Source organism: Diadema antillarum, unplaced genomic scaffold (genome assembly GCF_040938485.1).
Source record: "Diadema antillarum isolate AM-2024a unplaced genomic scaffold, OU_Dant_1.0 seq00000483_RagTag, whole genome shotgun sequence".
NCBI lineage: Eukaryota > Metazoa > Echinodermata > Echinoidea > Diadematoida > Diadematidae > Diadema > Diadema antillarum.
In genome coordinates this window covers 886,814-907,355 of record NW_027271446.1, presented here as the reverse complement: position 1 = coordinate 907,355, position 20,542 = coordinate 886,814, and the positions used below count along the sequence as shown (strand labels likewise).

Genomic DNA, 20,542 nt, shown 5'->3' with positions numbered 1-20,542 from the left:
TCAAGCTGTACTGTAATTGTGGTAAACCTTTTAACAAGACAGAAAACACAAATGTGTTCATTCCCTTCAAAATCTGTACTTCCCACAGAAAGAACATGGTATTTTTGTTGTAGTCTTATAACATTTCATGCTCTTTTCTATCACCAGGTCCTTTTATTGGATGAGAATAAGCACTTCTTTGTAATATATTCCCGAATAAAAACAAAACAAAACAAAACAAAACTGACATACCCAAGTAAAAAACAATTGTACTATGGATGGACATGAAGAAACAGAGGTAAATTAACAATGCAGCTTTCCAACCTAAAATGACAGAGAAATCCAATACTATGTTAATGTCATTAATGTATGTTCAGCACTACAAGCAAGTTTCATAATGTATTCAAATATAACGATGATTCATCCCGGCACACATAGTCGGTAGCTTTTCATTCCCTGGTACATGCTAATGAAGTTCTCTTCATTCAAATCCATGGCAATGCACACCGCATACATGGGTTGTTGCTACATCAGGCAAGCCTCCATCATGCCCCCAGGCTGTCACTACGCAACCAAGCATCGTGGTGGGAATATGACTACAATTTGAATACATTATGAGAGTGGTCCATGTGCAATGAGGCAGGTTTCTTGACTAAAACGGCCGTGTCTCCAGGCAACAGGCAGTCATCATGTGGTCTGTCCACGCACCCTCAATAATCCCATCTTTCAAGTAGGTTTCAACTTGGATCTAGTTTGTGAGCTGCGGAGTTAAACAGACAGAGAAAGGTTGATAAAGATAAATCAGTGCTAATGTCACTGACAATCACAAACAAAAATGTTTGTTTAAACATACAAGAAGCCTAAAATAAATCACAATACATGGGACAAAAGAAAATGTTATCTTGTGTGATCATACTCAATCACACACATGCAGAGTATCTACATGAACCATGGTGGTTAAGGGGTGTAGATCAACACAGCAGAGAAATATACTACAATGTCAAGCATTTTTGTCGTCACAGTATCGAAGTGATGATTTTACAGTCTTTTGCTATACAGTGCACTCTCGTTATAATGAACACGGTTATGACGAAATTCCGGTTACATCGAAGGAAAAATTAAGGCCGCAACATTATCCACTCTATGTATCTTTATTGTTTATTTATTCAGTTATAACAAAATTTTGATAAAACGAAAGAAAATTGACAGTCCCTGAGGACTTCATTGCAACGGGGGTCCACTGTAGCTTAGTGCTAGTTTCTAGAAAGATATCTTTGCACATGGCTTCAGGGGGGGCATTTCATGAAGGAACTTGTCGGATAAAATATCTGACAAGTCAATTATATCCGACAAGTTTTGAGAAATTCTTTAGTCTGATTGGCTGATTTCTCTGAACTTGTCGGATGTAATTGACTTGTCGGACATTTTATCCGACAAGTTCCTTCATGAAACGCCCCCCAGGTAGCGGCATGGAACCGGGTAAGAAAATGGTTAGAAAACATTGCGTTCACAGATAAACCGTATGTAGGCTATGTGAGACTGTTTAGAACCAGTTTCCATAGCAATGAATTACTATGACTTCACACTTTGGTATTCTATGTCAAGCAGCTCTCAGCAAGCATAATATAACACAAGTAGTACAGAGGACTGCAATTATTTATAACGAAGTCCTCAGGACCAGCAGTCTTCTTTCATTATATTGAAATTCCTCTATAACCAAACAAATAATCAATCAAAAACATAGAGCAGATAATGTTGTGGCCTGAATTTTCACTTTGTTGTAACCAGAATTTCGTTTTAACTGTGTTCGTTATAATGGGAGTGCACTTTACCACAAAAGCACTGCAAAAGCAGAAATTTTAGCACAAGTTATTTCTTGCACTCAGCTCAGTAAGATGACCACATGTTTTGAATTCTGCGGAAGCACAGATATAAAATAACATTATATATAACAAGCCAAAAATTAACACTTCCATGCGTGCTTCATATGTTGCGGAAAATGCACAAAAATTACAACACTGCTAAGATATCCAATTTTACTGGAGTCATAGGCTTTGTGACTCACATTGCCTCGGTATCCTAAGCTGTTCGGTGTCGCCCACGGTGCATTCGTGGAGAGCTTGGCGGAACTCGTACACCACCCTCAGCTGTTTCTCCTCACCTATGCAGGGGTCGTAGAACCCAGGAAGACTGACCTGTGGGGAAGAGCGTTTCAAACATTAATAGTAAACGAAATACATGTAATGCTCAACATAAAGATAATTGGGAAGAATAATCCACCTAATACACTTTGGGACAGTCCAAAACACGTGAGGAGAAGCTAAGTGAAATTTTGGACCACTCAAAAGTTATGGAGAGTGGATAATTTTGCGAATGCCTGACACAGGAATGTGCATTATTTGTTTTATAAAAAGAAGCCACCATTTAAGTTCCAAGGCAGCTACTTTCCCAAGACTCACAGGCCAGCACCCAGCTCCAAGATAACTGACTGCATACCTGGTAAACGGGTAATGCAGTATTGTGTGGCCGAGTCGTTGCTAGTGCCGGTCATTAGTACACAAACACCTGGTAACACATATATTTGGGCCTTTGGTCACGTGATAGCTCACAGCCAATCATTTTATTAGGATTCATTTCACTCACCTGTAATGGGAGTAGCTGTTAGCTTCCTGACTTTCTTACTCTAAGAGGCAAAGAGGTGTGAAGTTCAGACTCTGTTCGCTAGCTATTAAAGACGTACGCATAATTCATATTAGCACAATTGACCATTGCCATTATTTTTACACCTAAATATATACCAGAGTTTTGGCCAAGATGGAGCCACTATGAAATGTTAAACCGGTGTGCAGTGTACTTTCTCTGGCAGCATTCATACAAAGTCTAGTATTTGCGGATAATACGAGAGACGTTTCATCTGCACTCCTTCAGTCCGAAAACACTTACAGGATTACCACTGTATATCATGCACATATTGTGTAGTATGATTGTTGGCAGTGCTGAAGGGTCAAAGGTCGAGTGACTACTGACCTTTGAGACATCGGTGAGTATCAGCTTGGAATCCTTCACTTGGCACTGCAGTGGGATTTTGACATCGATGAAGTCGCCCTCCGCGGACGACCTGCCGATGTCGTTGGCTGAGACCAGTTTGCCGTACCAGGCTTCTTTGATGATCAGTCCATTGCGGCTCTCTTCAAAGTCAACTATTCTTTTCATCATGTCCTCCATTAACCTCACCTGCGAATTCAACCAGAAACAGTCAACGATTATAATCAGACACAGTCACAGATTCTGATTCCAATTATATCTGAATCATGGTTTTCTTTGGGTCTACAGAAGTTATGTGTGACCTTGGATTTATCACAAAACTCCCTGGGTCTTCTAAGAATGGGAAATGCCAAAATCAGCTGTCATCCAATGCAATATCCCTTCGATAAGACCAAGGCAGCACTCTGAAGTGTCGTCTTGCTGAGACTATTGCATAACCACTTGGTAGTACTTTCACTCGTTCAAATTCCCATCAAATCTGAGCTGTGACTGCAGTGTGAGATAATGCTTTGGTGCAACCAACCAAATACATAATAATATGAGTGTGAATCCACTCAAAATGTAGTGTAAATTCAATTGCTTTTTAATTGCCTACTCACACAGGCTCAGTTTCATCACATAGGCAGTAGCTATTGTTTTGTAAGAGATTATGGTGTTCAGTGGACAGGTATTAATTGCATCATCGATCTATGATTTCATACATTTGAGTGTTACATGGTTTTTAATAAACTGTAGTTCAACACTACCTGATAGTAAATGGCTTGCAAACAATCAAATTTCTTCTTACTTCTTACACAGAGCCTTCTTAACACTTGCATTCCTCCACTGATTCATAAGTATGAATGAGCTGTAACAGACCCATTGACTATCCCTGCATAGCTACACATCTGCCTGGTCAATTATCTTAGCATGACGTGTCACTGCCTTCAAGAATATTCAAAGAACTTGTATACATCATTGCACAAGACTTGACTGTGTATCAAACACAGATGCTACCAAACTCTTTCTGTGTTGGGGACTTTGGACAGACGTTCTCTGTGCCGCTCGGCACTCAAAGCACAGACAAGGTTTAAGATTTTCTGTGGCATCAATGCAAGCACGATGTTTGCTGAAGGAAGCCAAATACTACGCCAAAATTTCTCTGCTTAAAGTGACTGGCTCCCTTGAGTCTTTCAGTGAATCAAGTTTACTTACAGCAGCGTGTGCCTCCCTCTTTTTTTGCTCCATGGCGTCTTTGTTGGATTTCTTCTGCTCATCAATATCTCTAGAAAAGCAGAAGACAAAATACGCATACAAGCTATCAGTTATTAAGCCTTCACAGTGCACTCCCGTTATAACGAACATGGATATTAACGAAATTCCGGTTACAACGAAGTAAAAAATCAGGCCGCAACATTATCCGCTCTATGTTTTTTATTGTTTATTTGTCCGATTATAATGAAATTTCGATATAACGAAAGAAAATTGCTGGTCCCAAGGACTTCGTTATGATGGGAGTCCATTGTATCTCCCACAGGTTCCTTGTAATGCCAATGTCTTCTCACTGAGGGATACTGAAAGTCATTTGTCAATTTCTCTGAAGTTTGCACAGAAATTTTCCCTGTTTTATAGCTCATTGCGGTCTCACCGGGGCATGTCTGTTTAACTTGTGACTTGCCACAGTAATATTTCGTAAAGCTCACACACACAAATCTTTCCAGGGTGACAGGTTTTCTCAGCACAGTCAAACTTGATATGAACAGTACTGAGCAACAGCAGAAAAGCTGATGGTCAAGGAAGACTGATTCTCAGCCCACTGGGACCGAAGAAACTTTAATTATTTATTTATTCAGTATTCTTTACCCGGGGTAGCCCAATCAGTGATGTAGACACTGTTATTCTTGGGTGCCCTGGGATGGAGTAAAGTCTATTTGGACACAAGTCACCATCCAAACTGACTTTCCTAAACTTTTCAAAAATCTTCTTCTTCATACAAAATGCTACTTTTATTCAAATCAAGGGGAAAAAAAGGTCATGTCATATCCCAATCATAACTAAATATTACTTCAATCAATTCAACTTTGGCCTTTTCTCAGAGAGCTCAAGTCCAAACTGACCTCTCAAGTTCAAACTGACCTCTCTTTCTGCTGCTGCAGGTAAGGGTTGACCACAAGCACCTTGACCAGCCAGTATACCAACAAGGGGGCCACTGTGCCGTAGAAGATGGCCTGGGGACTGACATCGTGCGACAGGTGGATGGGAAAGACGAGTGTTTGGTTGGCTCGGTGGGCCCTGGATCGACAACACCAAACCACATGTAAATCAATTTTTGATTTGAAACTGGATAAGCAGAGTTTTTTTTTTCTTTTTTCTTTTTAAAGGACAAGTCAACCTTCATAGACATGTGGATTGAGTCAATGCAGCAACACCAGCTAGTGCAACACATCTGTGAAAGTTTGAGGAAAATCTGACAATTCATTTAAAAGTTATGAATTTTTGAACTTTCTGCTCAGTCACTGCTGGATGAGAAGACTACACAGCTTGTGATGTCTCATGTGTAGAACGATATAAAGAAAATATAGAGAAAATTCAACATATTTTCACATTTCTCACATTATAAAAGAATGCTTGGCTTACCTCTTTCAGAAGGCAGGGGGAATAATATTACCCTTAACATACGTCAGTGACAAGATGCATATATGTGCTCTTTTTTCTAAAAATACAATTTTGTGAAATTCTCTTTATATTTTCCCTATTATCGTTCTACGCATGTGACATCATACACTGTAGTAGTCTCCTCATCCAGCAGTGACTGCACAAATGTTCTAAAAATTCATAATTTTTTAATGGATTGTCCAAACTTTCACTGATGTGTTCTGCTAATATTGCTGCATTCACTCAATCCGTATGTACCGGTATATGAAGGCGGACTTGTCCTTTAAAATCACTTGTGCACCCACAGTTCTGTCTGTATGATACAAGGATAAATCATTTTCAACATGCGTAATATCATTCATTCATTCGTTTATTCATTCAATCAATCTAGTTTATCAAAAACACCACCATGGCAGCAGAGAGATCAAATTGCGGAGTGATAAAACATTATCAAAAGATAACTGTGACTGCATCAAAGGCAAAACAACATAAACTTACACCTTCTACATGATGGAAGAGAATCACAGTCTGTTGATACTTGGTATTACACTTCAAAGAACTTACCGCAGCCGCAGGAAAACTCCCGTCGGATAGCCGACACTGATCTTGGCACCAAGGCGGTTGTGTTTAGAGACTTTCTTCTCTCCTCCGTACTCCAACATCATACCAAATGTTCCCACCCTGAAATATTCCAACATGGAGTGAGGGTCAACACAAGCTATGAAATACTCTTGTGATATGAAGGCAAACAAGTTTGGTTGATTCTATTAGGAAAATAAAAATGAGATTAATGAATAAAGAAATAAAGATAATTAGACAAATAAACGGATAGATAAAAAAAAACAAATAGATTAATTAATCAATTAATAAACATGATGATTTGACATCAAAACAACTGAAATAAGAAACTACCTGTCTTTGATGAAAGCAAACAGCAATAGCAAAACGAATAAAATTTTTTATGAAGAATTGCTTATCAACGTATATCAGATCATCCAATAAGTGATCCCAAACTGCATTTTGTAAATATATTCAACATTTTTGGAGTCCATTCATGAAAAGTTTTACAATTTCACTCATCCTATTCTGAAATCAAATATGTCCTGTACAAGATCAAAGATGATTGAGTTGTACTCACTTAACGGAGGCAGTGAGGCGGGCTTCATCTGTGGAGAATTTCCTGGTATACGAGGCACTCACAAAGGTGTTGGGTATCCCAAACTGAAGAGAAAACAGAATGCATTCATATCACTGCTGCTTCTTTTTCTTTCTTTCTTTCTTTTTTTTTTAGGGGGGGGGGCATTATTTTTCTGAAATGATCACACAATTGAGTATATGAATATAAGAACGACCCAAGTCCATGGAAGACCATTTTGAGTAAACTAAAAAAAACTTTATATCTTTTTTATTTGTCCAATAATATTCTATCTAACTGTGATGGGAAGGCAACATTGTATATACAAATTAAAACATATATTATCATGACAACTAACACTTACATTAATTGTGGAGAGGCCATTTTGTGTGGTGGACTTGGGTCGTTCTTTGATTCATACACATGATATTCTGCTATAGAGATGAGAGAAGGATGAGAGAGGGCGCTATTATATGAATGTAAGAATGACCCACGTCCTTCATTCTTACATTAATATAAGATTTAACTCATTCATTTCAGGCACTTCCGGGGGTAATTAGGATTTATCATTTATACACAAGATGAGTCCTTGCATAAGCTACAATTTCCCATGTCAAACTGAATTTGGCCAAAAATTGGACTTGGGTCGTTCTTATATTCAGGTCTTCAATTGATTCCCTCTTAAAATTAGACAAACATCCAATGAATTCTCCATATTACATCTGAGCTTTGTGTGTTATGTTTTCTTACTAGATCTGCTTTGTCAATGTTTTGCTTGTTTGCTTGCTTCAATTTGTTGTTGCCATTGTTGCTGATGATCTTGGGGGATCGTGTCTCCTCTTTGGGGCTAAATACAATTTGAATTTTCATTGCTTTCTTTTGTTCTTTATTCCATTTTATATGCCGTTCAGCTACAATAAGCAATAACCTTTTAAAATCCAATCAGTTGAAGATTGACAATTCCCTCTCCTCTGTTTCCCCCAATGGACAAATTTATCCTTCTACCAACCTCCTCATACCAGTAAGAAGGTATCCCTTCTCTCTCCTCCTACAGACTTTCCAATCTCCTCCTATCGGCAGGTAGGCATAGTTTATCTCTCCTCCTACCAGTAGGAGAGCATCACTTCTCTCCCAAAATACAAATCTCTTAATTCCTGTAGGAGGGCATTATTTTTTTTTCTCTCCTCCTACCAAACTCCTACTGGTAGAAAAGCATCACTTCTCTCTCCTCCAATCAACCTCCTCCTACCTGAAGGAAGGCATCATTTTCTCTCTCCTCCTACCAATCTCCCTACCACACGGTATCATTCATCTCTCCTCCAACCCTCCTCCTCCATCAGTAGGAAGCCATCATTTCTCTCTCCTCCTACAAACCCTCTCCTACCAGTAGGCAGGCACCTCTTTTTCCTGCTAAAACAAAATCTCTTCATTCCACTTAAAAGTCATCTTTTTTTCTGTCCTCCTACCAACCTCTCCCTGCTGGTACAAAGGCGTCACTTTATGCCCTCCTATCATCTTCCTCCTACTACTTCCTACAAGAAGGAAGGCATCACATATCATTCCTCCTACCAACCTCCTACCAAAAGGAAGGCATCAAATCTCATAGAAATCCACTTTTTTTCCAGTAGGAAGGCATCACTTTTCATTCCTCCTACCAACCTCTTCCTACTGGAAGGAAAGCATCTCTTTTCATTCCTCCTACCAACCTCTTCCAACTGGTAGGAAGGCATCACTTTTCATTCCTCCTACCAACCTCTTACTACTGGTAGGAAGGCATCACTTTTCATTCCTCCTACCAACCTCTTACTACTGGTAGGAAGGCATCACTTTTCATTCCTCCTAGCAACCTCTTCCTACTGGTAGGAAGGCATCACTTTTTATTCCTCCTACCAACATCTTCCAACTGGTAGGAAGGCATCACTTTTCATTCTTCCTACCAACCTCTTCCGACTGTTAGGAAGGCATCACCTTTTCATTCCGCCTACTAACCTCTTCCTACTGGTGGGAAGGCATCACTTTTCATTCCTCCTACCAACCTCCTCCTACTGGTGGGAAGGCATCACTTTTCATTCCTCCTACCAACCTCTTCCAATATTCTCTCCTGCCTACCTGAAGCTGGCAAGACAGGTGGCTGTCCTTTGTGTCTCTGACCACCATGGACGTCATGGAGGACTGGAGTCCAGCCTTCCACGTCAGGTAGCCCATGGTGTGTCGGTCAAGCTGTCTGGCTCCCACTAGAGATAAACCAGAGACCCAATTAATAAAAGATTTGCATTCACTTTCTGTCTTTTTTTTTTTTTTTTTTTTCAAATTCATGACATTCTTCCGTCGAGATGCTTTCATTGCAACTGATTGACAAATTGCCCTACATCGACGTAAATAAGCACTGAATTGATCAGTGTTTTAGTAGTAGCCATGATAAAAGAAATCATGAGCGTACATACTTGAGCACTGTTTAATCTATGTTTCGTTTTGATAATCACATTTTGTTTTCTCTGCTTAAATACAAATCTATGCATGTCACAAAATCATATCTGTGAGGGACGGGACCCTGAGGAAAGCAAAATTTATAGCAGAGGGCGCAACCTGCGCACAATACATGTATCTAACTGAATCAGTGTTACATGAATGCTACAATGTACATGCTGATAAATACCCTCATGGACATGACATGACATGGGTGTAATCCTATGAACAAACAGTAAACCTTGCTAAAGTTGACCTCACATAAGTTAAAGGTCTGTTCAAGTCCTCATCTCGTTAATGTTCTATTGATTTTGATCCCTCATAATTCAAATTTTCTCAGAGTTGAGGTTATTTCTTCAGTCCAAATAGATTCGACTCAGGCAAGGATGACTGTAGTTAGATGGTCACATGTCCCTAAAAATGCACCAGCAGCTTGCGCATGTGCACATGGTATGACAGTAATCAATTGATTACTGAATTGAGCTGAAATATGAGTGGTGAAATAGAAGCAACAAATAAGTGACAGTTTGAGCCAAAAAAAAAAGAAGAAAAAAAAAGAAATGGATGTTCAAATCAAGGAACTAAAGTGAATGCTTGTTTGCATGTCCGTAAATCAAGCATGATGTTCAGTTTGGCAGCTTTCATCATATGACTATAATATCCTTTAAAGGGATTGTGTAGTTTTGGTAGAGATTTAACTTTAGGTTTCTAACATCTTTTGTTGAGATAATGAGAAACCTCTTATGAAATGTGAAAGAGTATGTAATTCCAAGAGGAATTCAATGTTTACTTGATAAAAGTTGGCTTTGAAATGGCTGAGATACTGTATCCAAAACAGAGCAATCCTAATAAAAGGTGGAACCCACCTTTGGTTACGATCGCTTTGTTTTACTTTGTTTTGGGATGTCTCAGCCATTCCAAAACCGATTTTCATTAAATAAACTTTGAATTCCTCTTAGAATGGCATGCTCTGTACTATTTCATAAGTGGTTTCTTAGTATCTCGCAAAAAGTTAACAGCCCAATCTTCATCTCCACCAATACTATACCATCCCTCTAAGGTGCTCATAATTCATATTAAGCCTTGCAAAAATATACGACAATGCAAAACTCCTCAAAAAATTTAAACATCACTCTCCTTCCAGAAGTCCCAAGAGCAAGCCAAATCCTGATCTGTGCATTGTAACCATTACACAAATGTGTCCATTAGCCGTTTTTTTTTTTTGCGTTCTTATTCCTCTATCATTTAGAATCGCAAACATTTTTACATAGACTGCATGAATGACAACATCCATCAGTGAAAACTGGTCATGACATACCAATCACAAGGCCGGGGGCAACCATGCCTTGAGGAGTGACCTGGAATAACCCTGAGCATGAGGCAAAGCTGAAGAAATGAGAGCGAAGAAAGAACACAAATAATCAAAATCATTAATTGACAGGCGATGCAAAGTCCTTAACAGCAGTCTAGCTTTACAAGATGGGAGAATAAGTTAAATATAGTCTGTGTCAACCTTGTTTTCTTGATCACCCAGTGTTTTTTTACAGTTTCACCCTATTTCGAAGGTGCTGAATCCGAATCTGGACAATGCAACTCTTGAATCCTTGAGGATTTTGAGACAAGATGGCTGCCAAAAATTGATATACGTACACCTTGTACCCAGGATTCAACAATAATGATTTTGGTTGCTTTTCAATATAGCATTTTCCCACCACGGGTTGCTCACAACATTTTTAAACATATCACACTAACTTTCAATCATTGCAAAAAATAACAAGATCGGGCCCGGGTATATCTCTGATCTCAAATCAATCACAATCCTGACACAAAGTCAAATCTGGACCAATCTTACCTTCTCTTTGATATATTCCTGAAATACTTCATGACAAATGAAGGGCCATTGCCACCTGAGATTTGGAACTGGAGTGAAAAGAATGATATATGTAACACGATTATACATTATAGTGACATAAAAGTGGAATCAGAGCAAAGATTGGATGCTGTGTTTAAAGTTAACCAAACTATCAACCAACATCGATAACAGCTAATTGCTGCAGTTGGTATTCATTAATGGCAACAGTTGACACCAGTGAACCGCATTATTATTCAGATATTCTTGGTAACTTTATTTACATGTAACTTTAATAACAACACGTTTAGAAGCCATGGCTGTGTTGGACATGGAATATGTATCATGTGAACCACAAAAGGTTTTCAAAATTAGGAGAGTCAATAATCATTAGAGACAGAGAGAATCAAAGTTTACAATGATATGAACCAAGGAGAGTTTAAAGGACTGTGCCTTTAGCTCTAATTAATGAAGAACTATTCTTGAGTGTGTATTTATCTTGCATCAGATCAGCACATACTAGAATCACCTCTTGAGAACAGATACATTTGGTGTTCCAAATCGCCAAAGTGTGTTTCAAACATCTCTATTGCATTGGTCATATTATATAAATGAAGGAGCCAAGTGCTTAGTGCATGCTCCGCCCATCCCCATCCCTCACCTCCCCCCCCCCCCCCCCCACATGCCCACCCCTTCCCCCATCTTCTTATGGACATAACAATTTTACTGCTTAATATTTCTAACTTATAAGATGATTTGGGTCAATTGTTTTTACTGTGTGCGTGTTTTAGCAAAAGGACCAAACATGTTTCCAAATGAAAGGCATTATTTACCATATATACATGAAATACAATCCAGCTTTAGTGCTTCAAAATTGTTCTAAAATATGAGTTAGGGATAGAAACATCCATTGTAAAAATGTTAATCAGTATATTCAATGTCAAGTATTGTTAAATATACAAAATGTGAACAATGGTTATGATAAAATTGTTTTTAGAATAAACCGTCTGCAGTTACGGTTTATCGAGAAAAATAGTGATATCTCCTTATATTTTAGGCTTTATTGCAAAATTCTTTATATGGTAGGATGTTTTGTGATACAACTCAATGACACATTTGCATCAAATGTGATAACTCGAACATTTTTTAAAGCATTGCTCCCAATGCTAAACTGTACCTTTAACCAAAGAACCTGAAAGTGTCTCACCTCCCCCCACGCCTGAGGTGACGTCACCCTCCGGAGGGACACAGAAAAATTCCCGGTCCCGTTCCCGTTCTGAGTGAGCAGGTTCCCTGAGAACGTGGCTGTGTCAGAGGTTGTGAGAGGTGTATCCAAGGATTGGGCAATGGACATGTTTTTCACTTCTACTAGAGGGAGGCCACTGGAAGAAAACAAGCAGACATAACAAAGAGATTGCTTTCATGCATTTTCTAAAATCTGATTCCATCTAATGCTGCTTGAGAATACTGTAAAACAAGATAAATTCGTGGCATGAAATTTTCGCCAATTGGAGCCAATGGCCTTTTTCGCGGCATGAAATTTCCTCGAATTGCCACTGGCGTTCTATGCATATAGTGTAGACGAGAACTTTCACATGCATTTTAATTTCGCGAATCCTGGCGCTCGCCAAATTCGCTAAATCAAAATGCACGCGAACATATCTCGTTTTACAGTATGTATGAGGAGGATTTTAAAACACAATCGTGCGTGCCATGTACAATACTAACATACATATTCACAGTACCTGAAAGACCCTGGTATAACTGACAGAAAATGGCAGAAAATTCTTGAGAACACTTGTCATACCCACATCACCCCCCCCCCCCCAAAAAAAAAAAACAACAACAACAACAACAATACTGATAATAATACTTTAATTTGGCATAAACCAGTCATACTACAACAAAATGTTGAATGGTGTGAAAATTTAGCAGGCCACCTAACTACGACTACAGACTAGAAAAATGATGCAAAATGAACAATCACTTTGGGACAGAAAAAGAAGTTAGATTCTTACCCTAACTCCTCTTCGTATCCTTCATAGTGGTCAAACACGTCAGTGGCATCTATACCAACGCTGATAACACCCTGAAAAGAAAAATAATCTTGAAAAAGGATTATGACTGTCTCAAAAAAAGCTTCTTTGGTGATCACCTCTGTCTGTAAAGCTTCACTAAAACTTTACTAAACAATTGCTTTGAACATCATTTTCATCATCATCATCATCATCATCATTATCATCACTCATTTCCATGACCATTACAAATATCTACATCATCATCATATTTGCATATTTTGGCTCTCTTTCACATAGCAGTAGTGAGTGGGGCTTTCCTTTGGTGGAAAAAAAAAGTGATCTTATAATTGGCAAACAGCAGTCAATCACACGCAGAGAATATTAGGACTACACCAATGGAATTCACAAATCTTATGAAGTTTTCCTTTTCACAAATCAATTCTTCAGTTGCCGACATCACATATAAACATTGTATGTTCTGCAAACATATGGAACAAGAGTCATTAAACCATTAGTGTTACAATGCAAATGTATGTGAACGGACAGACAGATAAACAGACAGACAGATAGATAAATGGATATACACACAGAATGACGAAAAGATAGTGAATACAGTCTAATCTATTCAGAATAGAGAAATAGCTGCAAATTCACCAATGGAAAATTTGACTCATGAGGGATTTAAATCAATAAAATTTATAAAGAGAAGAGGACATGCAAAGACCTTCGACTTGGACGATTATGCGACTTATGTGAGGTCAACTTGAGCAACAATGACTGTAGATATAGATAGATATATAAAGATAGAAAGATGAATAAAGAAATTGACAGAAAGATACAAAGGTAGAAAAAAGATGTGTATACAGATAAAGAGAAATAGCGATACATGGACGGGAAGACAGGCATAGAGTGAGAGATGGAGAGGAAACAGAAATAGATGGATAGATGGATGGGGTGATAGTCAGATCTATGGATGAGGGGAAGGTAGCAAGCCTACCCTAGGGTTGGTACTCTGCTGAAGTCTCCTCTCTTCTCGCTCCTTGGCAAGTCTCTCGTACTCCTCGCGGATCTCTTGGGCGGATCTCATCTTAGGGACCAGCTCCCATTCTGCCTCCAGGCCTTTCTTCCCGTACACGTCATAGATTGCTCTTTTGGATGGATCGCTAAGAACTGCGCAATAGGATAGAGTAGAGATGTAGCCATCAGGCCATGCGTGCAGAATAACAGCTGCAATTATTTGACTGGCAAAGATATCAGTGACTTTAGAAGCCAGTCCATTAATTCTTATGATTGATATGCAAGAAAAAAATGGTTGGTGCATAGTATCCCTTGCAGTATTGTGACTGTGGATAAAAAATAGCCCTTCTGCTAAACATATTAACATATTCCTCTATTTTCTGTCGAAAAAATTAAAGAGTGCAGATGGGACTGCCTTTTCGGTGCACAAACATTAACATGCACACTTTGTCTTGAAATATTACTACTGTGACGAACTATTCATTGATTTGACAGTTTCCAATGATTGGCAATTTGCCACCAAATTTGCAAACTTTTTATTCAAGCTCACAATATCCTAAATATTCTAGATAGTGAATGATCACACTACATTGAAATCTGATGCAAACTTGTGTTCACTGCAAGATGCATTCGTTGTCCACTCTTGCACAGATACACTGTATTGCCATACAGGCATACTTTCATGCAAATACACCTTTTTTTTTCTTTCTCTTTCTTTCTTGTAGGATTTATTCAGAAAAGAGCATGATCACAGAAGATAACCACTCATCACTGCAAACTTCCCCAAAATGAATTTTAAGCAGTTGTACACCCATTCTGTTGGGAAGAGCCTCTGTACCGTATGTCCAACCCCCTCCCCCCCCCCAAAAAAAAAAAAAAAATTACGACAGGACCCTCTGCAATGATAACTTTAAAAATAGTAAATCAATCCAAATACAATTCTAGGGTGTGAAACAACAACTCATTGCCCACATCTCACAGAAAACTCCATTCGATGTGCTTCAGTGGTCAAAGAGAAATGAGGACTTTTGTAGAGCATGTCAAGAATCCCTTCCCTCCAAGTTCTGGCTATTGTGTTCACACATTAATATGCAGTTCCAAGAGCATCCAAGTGCTAAACTTGGAAGAATCAGACTTATGACATGCTTTACAATAGTCCATATTTCTCTGTGACTGCTTATAACCAAATTGAATGGGATTTTCTGCAAAATAAGAGCTAAGATGTTATATTTTATGACCCTAAAGTAGCATTTGGACAGTTAAATCATATTGGGAGTTATCAATGCGAATATCCGATTGTAACTTTTTGGGGGGACATACTGTAGATTACCTTCATAGGCCTGCTGTACATTGTTAAAGATGGTCTCTGCCGAGGACTTGTCTGCCGTCTGTCCATGTTTGTCTGGATGGTACAGCATGCACATCCGACGGTACGCCGTTTTCAGCTCATCCTGTGAGGCCTGCAAAGATGTTTGTTACCATGGAGATGAACAACAAATTCTTCAATACTCATGATCAGAGATGCAATGTGCAATTAGCTTTGCATTTGAAAGCTGTAAATTTGGAGTTTGATTTGCCTAAATTGGATCATTTTCATATTTGATTAAAGCTCAGATGGAAGATCAACTGACATGGTGATTTAAAGGACAAGTCCACCTTCATATACATGTGGATTGAGTGAAGGCAACAATATTAGTAGAACACATCAGTGAAAGTTTGGGGAAAATCTGACAATCCGTTCAAAAGTTAAGAATTTTTAAAGTATCTGTGCAATCACTGCTGGAGGAGAAGACTACTACAGTGTATGATGTCACATGCGTACAACAATATAAGGAAAATAAAAAGAGAATTTCACAAAACTTGACTTTTTGAATAAAGTGCACATATCTTCGACATGTTACTGACTTATGTTAGGGGTAATATTATTTCCCCTGACATCTGAAAGAGAGAAGTCGAGTGTTCTTTTATTATGTGAGAAAAGTGAGAATATTTTGAATTTTCTTTATACTTTCTTTATAAAGTTGTACTCATATGACATCACAAGCTATAGTAGTCTTTTCATCCAGCCATGACTGAGCAGAAACTTCAAAAATTCATAACTTTTGAACGGGTTGTCCAATTTTCCTCAAAATCTCACTGAAGTGTTCTACTAATATTGCTGCATTCACTCAACCCACATGTCTATGAAGGTGAACTTGTCCTTTAATGTATTAGTAGGCCTACCATCAAAATAATTGTAATAGGATCATCAGATAAAAACCAAAAACACTTTATTGAAATAACAGATTTGCTTTAACTATAATGTTTAATTTTAAAATGTATTAGTGTACAGGAGGCCTATGTCTGGGAACAATTGTAAGTCTGTGCAGCCAATATCTGATTTTCTGTACTGTATGTCATTTGTTTTTCTTTTGAAACTAACAACTTCTGTTAGATGGGTTAGAAAGGCATGACATGATTTCCTATTGATGGTCAACCAATAACATTGAATACAAAAATATTCACATTCTTGAAAATTACTTGCATTTGATAAGAACATTACCATCACAGCTTCTCAAAATTTCAGTCAGAGCATTACTGAATTCTTGCAAATGATCAATTCTGAGTTTATAAGTATACAGTATCTAGGTCTAGCAGAACGTATCTAGAAATTTATATCTAATTAGACTGCTAATGTAATTCTTTGTATGATATTACTGTTGTATGTATTGTAATCCTGAACATATGCAGTGATTAGTTAAAATTGGCAGATCCAGTCATTTCTAATGTTTCTAATGAAATTGCGAATAAAGCTGCAGGTACAAATGTATTTAACAAAACATATCAAATTGTCGGATAGCTGAACTGAAGGAAGTGTAGAACTCTAGCCACAAAGCATCTGGAACTAAAAGCATAATAAATGCACTGTGAAATTCATTGCACATTGTCAACAATAGTGTACATAATAGACTATAAGTCTATCTATTTTCTATAATAGACTATTCAATATATTTCATGGTCAATGTTACAGTTTATACCGGCTGTGTACGTAATCAAATCATTCTTGAGATAAAAATTTAAATAAATAAAAAACACCAAAAAAATAAATAGATAAAAAACACACACACACAAAAATAAATAAAACACACACACACACACACACAGACAAACACATTCTTTCAATCATTGCTGTATGCTGTTGAGTGCTGAGCATGATTTCTTGTAACCCCACGGCCCACCCAGGCAATACCAGGGCACTCTATTGTCAGAACTTTGCGTTGGGCTGGTTGAAGTTAGATTTTCTGTAGCATCCATTCCAGTGCATTAAAATTTTGATAACACGCAACACATTACAAAAATAAAAGAATGCAAGTTATCATTTAATTTCGATTTAGAGGGGATGTCTATACTACCACATGAGTAAATTTATGCTACAATTTGCAAATATGATAGGGTGTCTAACAAAGATCTCTAATCTGAAATGCTGGGGTGGTATTCTGAGGACGTAATTAAGGTATGATTAAGTTCCCTACAACTATCTTAGGTTCCTCCCATCTAATTGTTATTCTATCCAATCAGAAGCGTTGTTAGAAGCCGAAACGATGATCACGCGCACAAATATGCCCTCAATGCGCACTCCTCCACGCACCCCCTGTATTTCCAACGCAAGAGCTCCATGCGCGCACTTCGGTCTTTGACTACAACCCTTCACCTACGCACGCGAAGAGCTCACATAAAATGACAAAATTCCCAGAAGATCGCCTATATTTCTTTTTTTCTCTGAATTCTACGGATACCATGACAACAAGAGACAAAGACTCAACCGCTCCTCGGTTACCGAAGACGGTAAGCATCGTTGTGGCCGAGAAAAAGCTCTGTGAATAAAATGTGTGATATCGGAGTATAATGACACTCTTTGAAGTTTGGTATCATTAAGTTTTCCATTAACTTTCATACTTAATTACACACTCAGAATACCGATTTGTAATTAACTCTGTGATTAAGTCCTCTCAGAGGTGTACGCCCATTGATAAGCGCAAGCGCGTAAGACTTTCCCGCCAAAATGCGTGTTGTCATGGTAGTCAATAAACCCCTACTTAATTAAGCTCTCAGAATACCAATTTGGTAATTAAAGGACAAGTTCACCTTCATAGACATGTGGGTTGAGTGAATGCAGCAATATTAGTAGAACACATCAATGAGAGTTTACGGAAAATCGGACAATCTATTCAAAAGTTATGAATTTTTGAAGTTTCTGCTCAGTCACGGCTGGATGAGAAGACTACTATAGCTTGTGAAGTCATATGAGTACAACTATATAAAGAAAGTATAAAGAAAATTCAATATATTCTCACTTTTCTCAAATAACAAAAGAACACTCGACTTCTCTCTTTCAGAAGTCAGGGGGAATAATATTACCCTAACATAAGTCAGTAACAAGTCCAGGAAATGTGCACTTTATTCAAAAAGTCAAGTTTTGTGAAATTCTCTTTTTATTTTCCTTGTAATAGTATTTGTATCGTTGTACGCATGTGACATCATACACTGTAGTAGTCTTCTCCTCCAGCAGTGATTGCACAGATATTTTAAAAATTCATAACTTTTGAACGGAGTGTCGGATTTTCCCCAAACTTTCACTTATATGTTCTACTAACATTGTTGCCTTCACACAAACCACATGTATATGAAGGTGAACTTGTCCTTGAAGTGCTAATAAGACACTTAATAAGCCCTCAGAATATGGCCCCTGCCCTGGCCTGGTTTGTTTACAAGTCAACAAGAGGAGAACGCGAACGTGAAGCTACATACATGGTAGTACATGATAATTTAATATCCATGGCGCATGCTAGCAAGAATGAAAAGCCTGACTGTTAAATTTTCATCTTCAAGATGATGATGCAATGTCAATGTAAACGGTGTCGGGCTATCACCCAAGCAGCTAGTTAGCTAGCCGGTCTCGCGGAACACGCGCCAACACACGGCCGGGCGGGCGGCATCGCAGTGGTTATAATTTGGCCAGGAACGGCATTCAATGGCATCATCATTTACTGACCGTTTGAAAAGTTCATTGGAAACAATAGGGTTAAAATGAGATAATAATGTAGAGCAGAAGTACAACAGGAGTTATTTCAAAAAAAAAAAATTGCAGCCGTACCTCTCTTCGGACGTTCAAGATTGCGTAGAAGTCATCGGAAGGAGCCGGCCCTTCGTCTTCTTCAATGGGCGCTGCCATTTTGAATTCAGCGTGGTCTTGGAATGCTCTAGCTCCCTCTAGTGGTGAAAAATAGGAAAAATATTGCGTAAGTTCTGCCAAGGAGGTTGAAGAGATGGAGTAACAACATTACTTTACAGAGTTATTCCCTTTGATCCCATGTTCGAAGCCGCCGCTCAACAATATTTAAAGCATGAGCCAAACAGGATCTGCCCCGCAGATACGAAGACAATTGACTCTTGTCTCATTGCATAATCACCAGCCGCTTTCAAAGGAAGACTTTGTGATGGTAATTACTTTTCGCTATCCCTTCTTATAAAAGGTATAGGTGGTACAGACACGATGCGTGAATAGAAATTCAATTCAATTTCAATTCACTTTACTTAATTGAGCAAAAAATGCCGAAATGAAGATGAAAATCACTCGACTGGGCATACCCAGGTACTAATCTGATATAACTTATCTATCAATAAAGAATTATACTTAAAGATTATTCCATGTGGAAATTAAGTGGAAAAGTGATAAAACCATGCTTTCCAGGATGGTACAGTTTTAAACATTTTCACATAATACAGCTTTGATTTACTTTTGCGCAAATTTCTGAACGGAATTGACTTTTGTTTTACATGGCTTATCATTAAGCGAAATTTCATTTCATTTAATAGATAAATAAGCAAAATATGGCCAACATTATGATAACGTTCAATGGATGAATCTTCATCAGATCGCTCAGCAAGACGGCGGCCTGGAACATCCATCATCAAAGGCACAAGTGCACCTGAGGAATTCTTTCATACATCAACAGAAATCTGACAACCTTACTGTTTGAATAATAATTACAGCCACTTGGAACTCCATGTATAAAACTTTGGTTCTGCACGCAGCTAAACAAACCATGTTTGCTTATGTAAGCTGGGACTGGTTGATCTCCCATTAGGGCCTATATATAATGTTTGTTTCTTCCAAAACATTCTTTTTAAGCGATGAATTGTGCGAAAGGATGGCAAAGTCAAGTTCACTTTTTTCTTTCTTGTAGGCCATCTCCTTTAAACATTCAATTCTATTTACAGGCTCCGTAATAATCAACAATCAACTACGAGGTTATTTGCTGATGACTGTTTGTTGTATCGCCAAATAAATCAAATGACAACGAAAATGCCCTCTAAGATGACATTAATACATTGGTACAATGGTCACACCGGTGGGGT

The 20,542-nt window shown here is 38.2% G+C and overlaps 1 protein-coding gene across 1 annotated transcript; it reads right to left on the bottom strand.

Annotated features, from left to right (window-relative positions):
- Positions 1-716: 716 nt before the first annotated feature.
- Positions 717-19,381, bottom strand: LOC139733558 (dnaJ homolog subfamily C member 11-like). Its single transcript, XM_071644369.1, has 15 exons — positions 19,278-19,381; positions 15,474-15,603; positions 14,124-14,296; positions 13,127-13,197; positions 12,316-12,490; positions 11,112-11,179; positions 10,578-10,645; positions 8,903-9,027; positions 6,797-6,879; positions 6,223-6,339; positions 5,140-5,295; positions 4,219-4,288; positions 3,007-3,213; positions 2,045-2,174; positions 717-739 (listed from the first exon to the last, which is right to left on the bottom strand). The coding sequence occupies exons 1-15, from the start codon at positions 19,353-19,355 to the stop codon at positions 717-719; spliced, it is 1,674 nt and encodes a 557-aa protein (XP_071500470.1). The 5' UTR covers positions 19,356-19,381.
- Between the last annotated feature and the right edge of the window lie 1,161 nt (positions 19,382-20,542).